Here is a 14,777-nt window from a genome sequence, read left to right on the forward strand (position 1 = left end):
AATTGCAAATAAAAGATACATCACCAGGAATGCTGGTAAATATATAAATTTGTGGACTGTATATTAAAAATAATAAATGCTTATATATATACACAATTACATAACAGAAGGAAAATATATCTTAATATCACTCACCAATTTGACTGGAGATTAATGTGTCATGTACAGGACCCCCCCTTTTGCCTACATTTATGAAAAATTTACTGGCCAGAATTTAAACATAAATTAGACAGCTTATCTGAGGTTCCTGGAGTTGTCCTGTCCTGTCGCCTGATACTCAAGTTATGCAGGAATGCACATCCAACAATTTTGCCTCCTATTTGAGAGGTGTCAGCCCAATTTTAACCTCTAGAGCACGAAAAATTCTTCCCATTCACTAAGTCTGTTACTCTCAATTCAAACAGCAATGGCGACTGTCTTCTCTGCGCAAGTGCAGAAAATTTCCCATTTTTTATGACATAAATGTTATTAAATACAATATAGGCCATCTATTTACCTATAAATTACCGTATTTCTGGAAAATATACAGTATTTTCCACACTGCCCTTCCCTTCCTTTGATAAAATCAAATCACCTCCCATTTGTTTTTCATGTGACCATAATAACAATTTGTGCAATACAAGGAACACCTAGTAATCAAAACCCTCACGGTTAGGGTAGCAATGTGCCTAAAAGTAGTAACCCATTCTGTGTGATGGAATATAACAGAAATATAGCCAGCTTTTGTTCTCACAACGTAAATATTATATTGCACAGTATGGATGTACCTAATTTTGTGATGAAAAATACGTAGATATTTGAAGCGATCAAGGTTCAAGGACCGAATCACTTTCAAATAAGATGTCTTTCGTGTCCATTTCCCTCAGGTTTAATTGCTACTAGGAACTTACCTCCAGCTCCTCACCCTACTCAGTACTTCACTAAGTTTTTAGATGTTTATTCTATAGGCGATTAAGTGGCCTCCTTTATCTTCGATGAATTCAGAACATACATACTAGATGACATTCATAATCATTTCATCATTAGGATAATCTAGACTGGGATTAGGCTAGGAAGAAATATTATAACTTAAGAATAAAAGGACAAGCTTGATTGGTTAATGGGGTTTAAAGCCTATCAACTACACGAGGATTATTTTTAAGGCCACATGTAACCTTTTTCACCACAGACAAGCTGTTACATTCTGTATCAACTCAAATTCCTTAAGAATGTTTTCCTTTCTTATGTTGTCACATTTACTCTGAAACTTGAAGGTATGAGAGATAAGACTCATACTTACCTCGCCCACCACTGCCACCACCACAAGCAGCTACCCTGCCCTTCGTTGGATTTCCATCAAACTTGATGCCTCCCATTCTCCAGGTACTGTACGACCCCTACGAAGTAAGAGCTTCCCCATAATAATAATAATAATAATAATAATAATAAGTATAATAATAATGAAAAGCCATTAAGGTAATTTTAAATGCTTTACAAACATCCTCGAAATTTCTCACTCTTGGCATTATCTCATGGGAATGGTATCAGCTGATAATCAGTCTGGAGTCCACAGCCTTTCTTTTATTAAATGTTTGGAAATTCCCAAGGTATTTCAGGCACTTTTATCAGAATTTACACATAGCATCATCATTGTTATACACCTACTCTCATAAAAGAGCCTTATGTATTTACTTAATTTCTTATTTTCAACACATTGAATTTACAAGCCAAGAGCTATGACCCAACTTCAGCAAGTTTTAATACCCTCCTTCATATAAAGCATACGTACTACCACCTCCCCCTACCTTACCCGTAAAAGACTGAAAACCTTCCACTGCATATAGGCAAGTACAAACAGGTAGTGCATCTGTCTTGTGTTCAGCAGACAGGCTTAAACTTCCACTGCGTCTTGCGCTGAATGGCCCGTGTGGGTTTAGTGCTTAACATGAATTAAGCACACAACCTTCCACTAATGCAGAGCCTTATTGGATCACAATTAATTTTTGTCTTAAAGCCAAGTATGATTAGACATCTGAAGTTGTATTGATGCCTTAGTTACACAGCACTCGTCCATAAAATATATATGTTGATAACACACCTTGCCATTCCAGTGGTGCAGTTGGTATTGGTGGTGTTATGTAGAAAGATGACTCCAGTATAGAAACTGGAGCACACATCAGTTCCACTCCTGCAAGTGAGATGGTTACTATACTCCTTGCACTCAACTGTATCCATGTATTTAATGTTGACGCTTTAATTGTAAGCGATCCCCTATCATCCATATTATTATTACATTCTTGGAGAGTGCAAAACCCGTAGGGACCATACAACGCCTGGGTGAATGGGAGTCCTTCAGGTTTGACCCTAAGGAGCGAAGGAAAAGTCCAATTCTCTGCATCACTAGCATCCTGGGGATTTTCCTCATTTAGGATGAGATTTGTCAATCCATTTCTGGATTTGTCTCTTTAATAAATACTGATGTATATCGACCTCAAAGGTTTCTGAAGTCATTGAATAGTAAAGTGGTGTGGTGCAAGAAGTGAGAGAGGAAAATAAAGGCAAAGAGGTATTGGCAGTTGCCAAGGTAAGAAGAGGTTAAAATGGATTGGTTTTCTCTTTGAGATGAAGGAGCCTGTGAAGGCAAAACTAATTTCTTTCATCCAGGATTGGTGGGGCAAGGTTGTAAAGTTTGAGGATGGCTAACCAAAAAGATAAAACTTGAAATTATTGGGGAGGGTGGGAATAAGGTCTTGGGGTTGGAGGTTAATTTATTTTGGGATTATGGCATAGGTGCTAGAAGAATAGCTGAAGAGGACTGTGCTTGCTGAGAAAGTAGAGATAACATTTAGTAAAAATGAGAACATCATAAATGGATTAAATGGTAAAGGTCATCATTAGATACTGAGGATACCATGGAACTCTGAAGTAGGAATGACATTCTCCCCTATTGACAAAGTTGGGTCACAGCTTGATTATATGACAAACCTTCCTTCTCATTATCCAGAAGGAAAATGAATGAGAATATGAGGTTTGTGCTTCACTGCAGTAAAGCCAAGGAGAATGATTACAGGGTAAATTATTTTGATCTGCTCCTCAACTAACTTAGCATTACACTTGTGGTATACAGTATTTAAATGAGTGGGCAAAGCACCAGGTCTTTTGGCATTTTTAGGATATTTGTTTGAATTCTTACTTCTAAGCATTGACGTGTTTAAGAGATTGAGAAGGAAAGGTGGTGAGAATTTTATATTAGTTCGGCTGAACTATTTGGATGTCTGCTCGTTAGGGGTTCTTATTCTAAGGAATTGGACATATGCTCCAATTCCTTGAAACAAGTGTTAATGAGTTCCATATCCCCAGGTACTGTATGACTCCTACAGGTTTAGCACTTCCCATGAATGTAATAATAATTGGGCATTATCTTCACCCACAGGCCGGACTAACCTAAGTTTCAACTTTGATGACAGGAAAATGTTGTAGTTGGAGTTGCTCTTGAATATCTAGAATGCTTTCTCTAAAATATTCCTGTAATATAACGTTTATAAAATGAAGGAATGTCACTGTATCATGACAGCAGTGTGGTTAGCGATAGTTTTAGTGACTTGGTCAGTGTCATTACATTAATAATGCACATCCTCTTTCTGGCACATGGAATGTGATATCTTAGCTGACTGAGGTGATGAGTTTTTGCCAATGTTGTGGTCAGTAAGGTGTGCATCAGTCTGTGTTCTGTAGTGAGAAGAATTTCGTTAATTGTTGTTTTATAAAGATTTCTTGTAGGGGTAGAGGTTTCCAGTTGGTATGTCTCGGAAAATGATTAAGCATGCAAGTTATGGTATCAGTGTCATCAGATGTTTGTCGAGTTGAGGTATTTTGGTAGATGTCTGAGAGCCATTCTGTCATTGTGGAGGAACCTGTGCAGCAGGCTTCTTCAACCAAATAAAGACGACTTTTACACTGGCTAAAAGACTGAATACCTTCAATCAAGGCTACAGAACTAAACACCTGTCAAAGCTAAAGAATTGAACACCTTAAAATCACCTCTCCACTTCCTCCAGTGTAGAAGTTACCTCTATTTGACTGAAGAAGCCTGCTCCTCAGGAGAAACATTTCAGCAATAAAGATATCCAAGTGTTGCACATGTGTCTAGTTCATCATAGCCAGTAGCTGATCCAGTATGCATTTCTACAGTAAAAGGCATAGGAAATGTGTAAGTACAGTATAATTAAGATACTATATGATACTGAACTTTCATGGTTGCATCATATAAATGTACACTGAATATTTTCTTCAAGCTTTTTATACAGGTGTTGATAAGTTGCATTTTTATAACTGTGGTGTAGGCATATCTCTGCCAAGACAGTGATGGAGTGAATGATGACGAAAGTGTTTCTTCTTTTACGGGTCACCCTGCCTTATAAATTAAGCATTTTACAAGTTGTATAAATTTTGGAAAACATTAATTAGTTAAGGAAAAAAGGCTGTCTAAATGAACATAAATTGCTCTTGCTAGAAAGAATGGCAGGAAGCTCTACAACTTGTGGCTTTCAGCCAGCAGATTAGAAAACTTATTGAGTGTACTACCCAAATTTCTTTTTTTTTTTTTTTTAAATACCGGCTGTCTCCCACCAAGGCAGAACGACCCAAAAAATAAACACTTTCACTATCACTTACTCCATCATTGTCTTGCCAGAGGTGTGCTGATACTACATTTCAGTCAAGATTTTTGTTCGCTCAAAAATTTTTGGTTGCACTTTTTAAATTACATTGCAATAGAATTGTGCTATGTGAAATCACATTGTAAGAGGGTTTACTGTATTCATGGTAACTTGCTAAGGCCATAATGGTCATACAGTGATGTGGGAATTCAACATAATCAAGTTTGATCCAAGGGAAGAGTAGCTTCAACTCTCAGATCATGAGCTCATTACCAGCATCAAGGTACCCCATTGAAGGGTATTAAGTTGATAAACTATATATTTCTCTTGAATGCATGCATGACTTGCTTAGGTTAAATGAGAGACCGTCTCCACTTCTAGCTTTATTTCAAGCTAAATGCTCATTTTTAGTTCCTTCATGGTGGCTGTTGCAATGGTCCAAAATATCACAGATACTAAGATACAAAAAAATGTGGAACACAATGAGACAGTAGTGCTTAAAAATGGATCTCTCCATCATTCACTGCAAGACCCAAAATCCCCGAACACAGGCACACAACATATTAAATACATGCATACCCTGTGTTCTACAATTTGTATCCTAGAATATCACCTTTTACCTGGTATGTAAAATTTAATTGAAAATATTTAACTTTAGAACTGTACAGAAAGAAAACATTTACAGAAAGGTAGTAAAATATACTCATATTTATTGTTTTGAGGTAAACTACCCAAAATGCATTTCATTCTGCAAGTACAGTTATATTTTTACAAGTTTTTAAAATTTACAATGTATGTAAAGTCTAAATTGGGATAGTCACTGTCACATCTCTTATATCATATGAATATTCCTAAATTTTAAAAAAAAAACATAAAAAATTCTTAATACAGAAAAGTACAGTAATGCACTTTATGCTACTAAAGAGTACAGTTGACTGGTAGATCATCAAAAATATTTTACATCCCTTGTTTCTTCATAGTAATATTTGTTTTGTTTTTCACTTTCTTAACCAGGAGTGATAATTCGTAGTCCTTGTTCATTTCTAGGTTATTCTGCTTCTTAGCAACAGGCTGAGGAGAATCATATAGCAATTACTATCACAATAAACATAAAAAAATATAAGACAACACAACAGCAGAATTAATGTTACTCATATCATGCAACTTGCCGTACCTATTATAATTTAAATAAATAATAATCAGGTAGTAGGTTGGTGGACAGCAACCACCCAGGGAGGTACTACCGTCCTGCCAAGTGAGTGTAAAACGAAAGCCTGTAATTGTTTTACATGATGGTAGGATTGCTGATGTCTTTTGTCTGTCTCATAAATATGCAAGATTACAGGTATGTCTTGCTACTTCTACTTACACTTAGGTCACACTACACATACATGTACACATTTATTTATACACACTCATCTGAGTTTTCTTTGATTTTATCTTAATAGTTCTTGGTCTTATTACTTTTCCTTTTATATCCATGGGGAAGTGGAATAAGAATCTTTCCTCCGTAAGCCATGCGTGTTGTAAGTCAACTAAAATGCCAGGAACAATGGGCTAGTAAACCCCTTTTCCTGTAAAGATTACTAAAAAAGAATAAGAAGAAGAAAATTGTCAAAGAGGGAAGTCTGAATGTGCGTGGATGTTGTGCAAATGATAAGAAAGAGATGATTGTGGATGTTATGAATGAGAAGAAGCTGGATGTCCTGGCTTTAACCCTTTGACTGTCGCGGCCGTATATATACGTCTTACGAGGTACCGTGTTTGACGTATATATACTCATAAATTCTAGCGGCTTAAAATCAAGCAGGAGAAAGCTGGTAGGCCCACATGTGAGAGAATGGGTCTGTGTGGTCAGTGTGCACCATATAAAAAAAATCCTGGAGCACGCAGTGCATAATGAGAAAAAAAAAACTCCGACCATTTTTTTTAATTAAAATGCCGACTTTGTGGTCTATTTTCGTATAGTATTTATGGTTGTATTCTCGTTTTCTTGGCCTCATTTGATAGAATGGAAAACATATTATAGAAATAGAGGTGATTTTTATTGATTTTACTATAAAAAAAACCTAGAAATGGAGCTCAAAGTAGGGGAAATGTTTGATTTTTGCCAATGTTCAAAAGTAAGCAAATGATGCCATTGTTCAATAAATGTCCAACTAGCCATTCTAATATGCAGTCATGAATGGGTTGATGTTATTTATACAATTATTACAGTATTGCAGTAGTCTGCATAATAGTAAGTCTTCTATTTTTTGTTTGAATAAAAATTCAAAATAGAAAGCAAGAGTAATATCAGAGGGGCCTGGAGACATGACTGATGAACAAAGAAAATGTTATTTTAGAGCCAGGAATGTTGGCATTGTTCATTCTGGACCTTATTTTGAAATTGTCATATTTTTAATTTTCGTGAAATTGGCCAAATTGCAAATTTCTGACCACATTATTAGGTAGTTGAAATCGGTAAATGGGCAGTTTCTTGTACTCAATCAATAGAAAAAATGGAGTTCTAGAGAAATAGCTATGAGTTTGGGCGACTGGAACAATGGAATTAGCCAAAAATAGGGCTCAAAGTGGGCAAAATCGCCGATTTGTAAACAGCGCCGAGGTCACTAACTTCGCGAGAGTATAATTCCGTCAGTTTTCCATCAAATTTCGTTTTTTTGGTGTCATTACAATCGGGAAAAGATTCTCTATCATTTCATAAGAAAAAATTATTTTTTTTTTTAAATTTTGCGACACCAGGAGACACCTCAGGATTAGGAGTTGCGACAGTCAAAGGGTTAAGTGAAACAAAGCTGAAGGGGGTGGGAGAGTTTCAATGGAGAGGAATAAATGGGATTAGGTCAGGGGTTTCAAACAGAGTTAGAGCTAAAGAAGGAGTAGCAATAATGTTGAAGGATAAGCTATGGCAGGAAAAGAGGGACTATAAATGTATTAATTCAAGGATTATGTGGAGTAAAATAAAGATTGGATGTGAAAAGTGGGTTATAATAAGCGTGTATGCACCTGGAGAAGAGAGAAGTGTAGAGGAGAGAGAGAGATTTTGGGAAATGTTGAGTGAATGCATGGGGAGTTTTGAATGAAGTGTGAGAGTAATGGTGGTTGGGGATTTCAATGCTAAAGTGGGTAAAAATGTTATGGAGGGAGTAGTAGGTAAATTTGGGGTGCCAGGGGTAAATGTAAATGGGGAGCCTTTAATTGAGCTATGTGTAGAAAGAGATTTGGTAATAAGTAATACATATTTTATGAAAAAGAGGATAAATAAATATACAAGGTATGATGTAGCACGTAATGAAAGTAGTTTATTAGATTATGTATTGGTGGATAAAAGGTTGATGGGTAGACTCCAGGATGTACATGTTTATAGAGGGGCAACTGATATATCGGATCATTATTTAGTTGTAGCTACAGTTAGAGTAAGAGGTAGATGGGAAAAGAGGAACATGGCAACAACAAGTAAGAGGGAGGTGAAAGTGTATAAACTAAGGGAGGAGGAAGTTCGGGTGAGATATAAGCGACTATTGGCAGAAAGGTGGGCTAGTGCAAAGATGAGTAGTGGGGGGGTTGAAGAGGGTTGGAATAGTTTTAAAAATGCAGTATTAGAATGTGGGGCAGAAGTTTGTGGTTATAGGAGGGTGGGGCAGGAGGAAAGAGGAGTGATTGGTGGAATGATGAAGTAAAGGGTGTGATAAAAGAGAAAAAGGTAGCTTACGAGAGGTTTTTACAAAGCAGAAGTGTTATAAGAAGAGCAGAGTATATGGAGAGTAAAAGAAAGGTAAAGAGAGTGGTGAGAGAGTGCAAAAGGAGAGCAGATGATAGAGTGGGAGAGGCACTGTCAAGAAATTTTAATGAAAATAAGAAAAAATTTTGGAGCGAGTTAAACAAGTTAAGAAAGCCTAGGGAAAGTATGGATTTGTCAGTTAAAAACAGAGTAGGGGAGTTAGTAGATGGGGAGATGGAGGTATTAGGTAGATGGCGAGAATATTTTGAGGAACTTTTAAATGTTAAGGAAGAAACAGGGGTAGTAATTTCATGCACTGGTCAGGGAGGTATACCATCTTTTAGGAGTGAAGAAGAGCAGAATATAAGTGTGGGGGAGGTACGTGAGGCATTACGTAGAATGAAAGGGGGTAAAGCAGCTGGAACTGATGGGATCATGACAGAAATGTTAAAAGCAGGGGGGATATAGTGTTGGAGTGGTTGGTACTTTTGTTTAATAAATGTATGAAAGAGGGGAAGGTACCTAGGGATTGGCAGAGAGCATGTATAGTCCCTTTATATAAAGGGAAAGGGGACAAAAGAGACTGTAAAAATTATAGAGGAATAAGTTTACTGAGTATACCAGGAAAAGTGTACGGTAGGGTTATAATTGAAAGAATTAGAGGTAAGACAGAATGTAGGAGCGGATGAGCAAGGAGGTTTCAGAGTGGGTAGGGGATGTGTAGATCAAGTGTTTACAGGTCTCCCTCAACATTCGCGAGGGTTAGGGGATCAAGAGCCTCGCGAATGTTGAAAAACCGTGAATGTTTGGTGCCCCAATATATTGTAGGGAAATATAATACAATACTGCTTCCTTAACTTGTTGAACCATGAACAATCATAAAATACATGAAAACGTCGTAAATTGTACTAAATATATACATGTTATGCTTTAATAACATGTATGTTATTAAATACCACAGACTCCACCAATGCCTCCACCACTTCCCCAACCACTGCGAGTCCCTACTACCCTCCCTCTGACCCCAGCAACTGGCAGCCAGCCCTCCCACCACTCAGTGTGGTAAGTGTTTTGTTTGTTCATTATTTGCTATTAAACTACAGTATAAATAATGTAAACCCATTCATGACTGCATATTGGAATGGTTATTCGGACAGGTATTGGACGGTGACATCATGTGTTTAATCTTGAACACAGCAAAGAATCAAACATTTCTGCTACTGCTAATAATAACAATAGTAATAATAATAATAATAATAATAATAATAATAATAATAATAATAATAATAATAATAACAATAATAATAATAATATAATAATAATAATAATAATAATACGATATAATTGAAGAAGGAAATTGTACAAAAATACGAGGGAGTGGTTGACACATCGTCAGTGTGGCTTTGTTTATGCTGGAGTGAGCATTAGTCTCCCTGCTCTTCCAAACATTTCACAATAATTCAGCGGTTGAGGCAGTGGTATTTAATAACATATATGTTATAAATAATAATAGTACATATTAATAACATGTATTATTATTATTAATAACATGTATGTTATTAAATACCACTGCCTCAATCGCTTCCTCACCAGCTGCCTCACCCACTGCCTCAGTCGCTGCTTCAACAGTTGCCTCAATCTCTGCCTCAACAGCTGCCTCAACAGCTGCCTCAATCGCTTCCTCAACAGCTGCCTCACCCACTGCCTCAATCGCTGCCTCAACAGCTGCCTCAGTGACCACTGCCTCAATCGCTGCCTCAACAGCTGCCTCAATTGCTGCCTCAACAGCTGCCTCAATCGCTGCCTCAACAGCTGCCTCAATCACTGCCTCAATCGCTGCCTCAACAGCTGCCTCACCCACTGCCTCAATCACTGCCTCAACAGCTGCCTCACCCACTGCCTCAATAGCTGCCTCAACCACTGCCTCAATCGCTGCCTCAACAGCTGCCTCACCCACTGCCTCAATCGCTGCCTCACCCACTGCCACAATCGCTGCCTCAACAGCTGCCTCAATCGCTGCCTCAACAGCTGCCTCAACAGCTGCCTCTACCACTCCAGTTGCACTCAATCTACAAGTACCAAACACAATGAATTATTGTAAAATGTTTGGAAGAGCAGGGAGACTAATGCTCACTCCAGCATAAACAAAGCCACACTGACGATGTGTCAACCACTCCCTCGTATTTTTGTACAACTTCCTTCTTCAATTATATCGTATTTATTATTATTATTATTATTATTATTATTATTATTACTATTGTTATTATTAGCAGTAGCAGAAATGTTTGATTCTTTGCTGTGTTCAAGAGTAAACACATGTCACCGTCTAATACCTGTCCGAATAACCATTCCAATATGCAGTCATGAATGGGTTTACATTATTTATACTGCAGTTTAATAGCAAATAATGAACAAAGAAAACACTCACCACACTGAGTGGTGGGAGGGCTGGCTGTCAGTTGCGGGGGTAGGAGGGAGGGTAGTAGGGACTCGCAGGTGGCGGGAAACTTGAATATGATTTGGCGGCTGGGAATTTGGCAGTTGGGAATTTGGCGGTTGGGAATTCGCGAATGTGTGAAGCCCGCGAAAGCTGAAAACGTGAATGTTGAGAGAGACTTGTACATTGAAGCATATATGTGAACAGTATTTAGATAAAGGTAGGGAAGTTTTTATTGCATTTATGGATTTAGAAAAAGCATATGATGGAGTGGATAGAGCAGCAATGTGGCAGATGTTGCAAGTATATGGAATAGGTGGTAAGTTATTAAATGCTGTAAAGAGTTTTTATGAGGATAGTGAGGCTCAGGTTAGGGTGTGTAGAAGAGAGGGAGACTACTTCCTGGTAAAAGTAGGTCTTAGACAGGGATGTGTAATGTCACCATGGTTGTTTAATATATTTATAGATGGGTTGTAAAGGAAGTAAATGCTAGGGTGTTCGGGAGAGGGGTGGGATTAAATTTTGGGGAATCAAATTCAAAATGGGAATTGACACAGTTACTTTTTGCTGATGATACTGTGCTTATGGGAGATTCTAAAGAAAAATTGCAAAGGTTAGTGGATGAGTTTGGGAATGTGTGTAAAGGTAGAAAGTTGAAAGTGAACATAGAAAAGAGTAAGGTGATGAGGGTATCAAATGATTTAGATAAAAAAAAATTGGATATCAAATTGGGGAGGAGGAGTATGGAAGAAGTGAATGTTTTCAGATACAGTGGACCCTCAACTAACGCTATTAATCCGTTCCTGAGAGCTCATCGTTAGTCAAAGTTATCGTTAGTCAAGTTAATTTTCCCGTAAGAAATAATGGAAATCAAATTAATCCGTGTAGGACACCCCAAAGTATGAAAAAAAAAATTGTTTTTACCACATGAAATATTAATTTTAATACACACAAACTGAAGAAGACATGCACAGTTACATGACACTTACCTTTATTGAAGAGCTGGTGATGATTGATGGGATGGGAAGAGGGGAGAGTGTTGATGGTCTTAGTGTTTAGAAGGGGAATCCCCTTCCATTAGGACTTGAGGTGTCAGGTCCTTTTCCAGGGTTACTTCCCTTCCCTTTAACCCTTTGAGGGTCAACAGGCCCTCTCAGAAACTCGTTCTCAGGGTCGGCCAAATTAAAAAAAAAAAAAAAAAATTTTTTCTTATGAAAAGATAGAGAACCTTTTCCCGATCATAATGACACCAAAATTATGAGATTTGATGGAAAACTTACGGAATTATGCTCTCGCGAAGTTAGCGGTCTCGGAGATGTTTACGCATCGGCGATTTTGCCCAATTTGAGCCCCATTTTCGGCCAATTCCTCTATACTAGTCGACAAAAAACATGAATATTTCGCAAGAACTACATTTTTTCTATTGAATGAGTGCAAGAAACCACCCATTTACCATTGTCAACTATCCAATACAGTGGTCAGAATTTAGCAATTTTGCCAATTTCACACAAATTTCAAAAAGTGCCAATTTCCGAATAGGGTCCAGAACAAACAAGAAATACATTCCTGGCACTAAAATGACATTTCTTCTGTTCATTAGTCACGTCTCAAGGCCCCTCTTACATTCTTTTGCTTTCCACTTTGAATTTTTATTTTCACGAAAAATAGAAGATTTACTGTTATGCAGACTACTGCATTAGTGTAAAAAATGGTATAAATCATATTGGCGCACTTGCAAAAGAATGTTAGACTCACCAGTTGATGTGTATTGGACGCTTGGCATGATTTGTTTACTTTTGAACTTTGGTAAAAATCGAACATTTCTGCTATTTTGAGCTCAATTTCAAGGTACTTTTCATTGTAAAACCAGTTAAAATCATCTCAATTTCTGTGATATGCATTCCATTCTATAAAATGAGACCAAGAAAACTAGAATACAACAATAAATACCATATGAAAATACAGTGCAAAATCGCTGTTTTATGCCAAAAAAACGGTGAAAGTTTTTTTTTCTCATTATACACTGTGTGCTGCAGGATTTTTTTTATACTGTGCACACTGACCACATAGACCCATTCTTTCATATGGAGGCCTACCAGCCTTTTCCCGTGAGATTTGACGGCGCTAGAATTTATGCGTACTAGTACGTCAAAAACCCTCAAAGGGTTAAATCTCTCAAACCAACCTTTGATGGCCTTAAATTCACTCACATCACCACTAGTTGCTGGCATTTTTTTAATTAAATCGTCATGCAACTTCCTAGCCTTTTCACATATGATCGCTTGAGAGATGCTATCTCCTGCTATCTGTTTTTCGTTTACCCACACCAATAACAGTCTCTCAACATCTTCGAGTACTTGCGATCTCAGTTTCAAAAACATAGTTGCACCTTTGGCAAGAACAGCTTCCTTGATTGCCGTTTTCTTGGCCACAATAGTAGCGATGGTTGATTGGGGTTTTGTGTGCAACCTGGCCAGCTTGGAGACATGCACTCCACTTTCATACTTAGCAATGATCTCTTTCTTCATATCCACAGTAATTCTCACCCTTTTTGCTGTAGGGTTGGCACTAGAAGTTTTCTTGGGGCCCATGGTGACTTATTTTGCAGGTGCAATCACTAAAAAGGCTGTGATAATATGAAATGTTCCGATTGTATGCTTGGAAGCGACTGCGGTGACTGGCTGGCTTGTAAACACTGGCCAGAAGTGGATGCGTCTCAGACGGAGCTAATAGTGTTGGTCGAGTTTTTTAGCGCTAGTCGAGGCAAAAATTTTGCGTTAAAATGTATCGCTACTCGGATTTATCGTTAATCGATGCCATCGTTGGTCGAGGGTCCACTGTACTTGGGAGTTGACGTGTCGGCGGATGGATTTATGACGGATGAGGTTAATCATAGAACTGATGAGGGAAAAAAGGTGAGTGGTGAGTTGAGGTATATGTGGAGTCAAAAAACGTTATCTATGGAGGCAAACAAGGGAATGTATGAAAGTATAGTAGTACCAACACTCTTATATGGGTGTGAAGCTTGGGTGGTAAATGCAGCAGCAAGGAGATGGTTGGAGGCACTGGAGATGTCCTGTTTAAGTGCAATGTGTGGTGTAAATATTATGCAGAAAATTCGGAGTGTGGAAATTAGGAAAAGGTGTGGAGTTAATAAAAGTATTAGTCAGAGGGCAGAAGAGGGGTTGTTGAGGTGGTTTGGTCATTTAGAGAGAATGGATCAAAGTAGAATGACATGGAAAGCATATAAATCTATAGGGGAAGGAAGGCGGGGTAGGGGTCGTCCTCGAAAGGGTTGGAGAGAGGGGGTAAAGGAGGTTTTGTGGGCAAGGGGCTTGGACTTCCAGCAAGCGTGCGTGAGCATGTTAGATAGGAGTGAATGGAGACGAATGGTACTTGGGACCTGACGATCTGTTGGAGTGTGAGCAGGGTAATATTTAGTGAAGGGATTCAACTAAAATGCCGGGAACAATGGGCTAGTAACCCCTTTTCCTGTAAAGATTACTAAAAAGAATAAGAAGAAAATTGTCAAAGTGGGAAGTCTGAATGTTGTGCAGATGATAAGATGATGTTGTGCAGATGATAAGAAAGAGATGATTGTGGATGTTATGAATGAGAAGAAGCTGGATGTCCTGGCTTTAAGTGAAACAAAGCTGAAGGGGGTGGGAGAGTTTCAGTGGAGAGGAATAAATGGGATTAGGTCAGGGGTTTCAAACAGAGTTAGAGCTAAAGAAGGAGTAGCAATAATGTTGAAGGATAAGCTATGGCAGGAAAAGAGGGACTATAAATGTATTAATTCAAGGATTATGTGGAGTAAAATAAAGATTGGATGTGAAAAGTGGGTTATAATAAGCGTGTATGCACCTGGAGAAGAGAGAAGTGTATAGGAGAGAGAGAGATTTTGGGAAATGTTGAGTGAATGCGTGGGGAGTTTTGAATCAAGTGTGAGAGTAATGGTGGTTGGGGATTTCAATGCTAA

At 38.1% G+C, this 14,777-nt stretch overlaps 1 protein-coding gene across 2 annotated transcripts in view; it reads right to left on the minus strand.

The window, feature by feature from the left end:
• Positions 1-5,007: 5,007 nt before the first annotated feature.
• Positions 5,008-14,777, minus strand: part of LOC128699487 (ESF1 homolog) — a 64,248-nt gene continuing 54,478 nt past the window's right edge. For both annotated transcript variants that reach the window (XM_070098259.1, XM_070098260.1), the window contains exon 13: positions 5,008-5,708. In XM_070098259.1, the coding sequence (XP_069954360.1) occupies positions 5,595-5,708 (114 nt within the window). In that variant the 3' untranslated portion in view covers positions 5,008-5,594. The remainder of the gene's footprint in view (positions 5,709-14,777) is intronic.

This window comes from Cherax quadricarinatus, chromosome 61 (genome assembly GCF_038502225.1).
Source record: "Cherax quadricarinatus isolate ZL_2023a chromosome 61, ASM3850222v1, whole genome shotgun sequence".
Taxonomy (NCBI): domain Eukaryota; kingdom Metazoa; phylum Arthropoda; class Malacostraca; order Decapoda; family Parastacidae; genus Cherax; species Cherax quadricarinatus.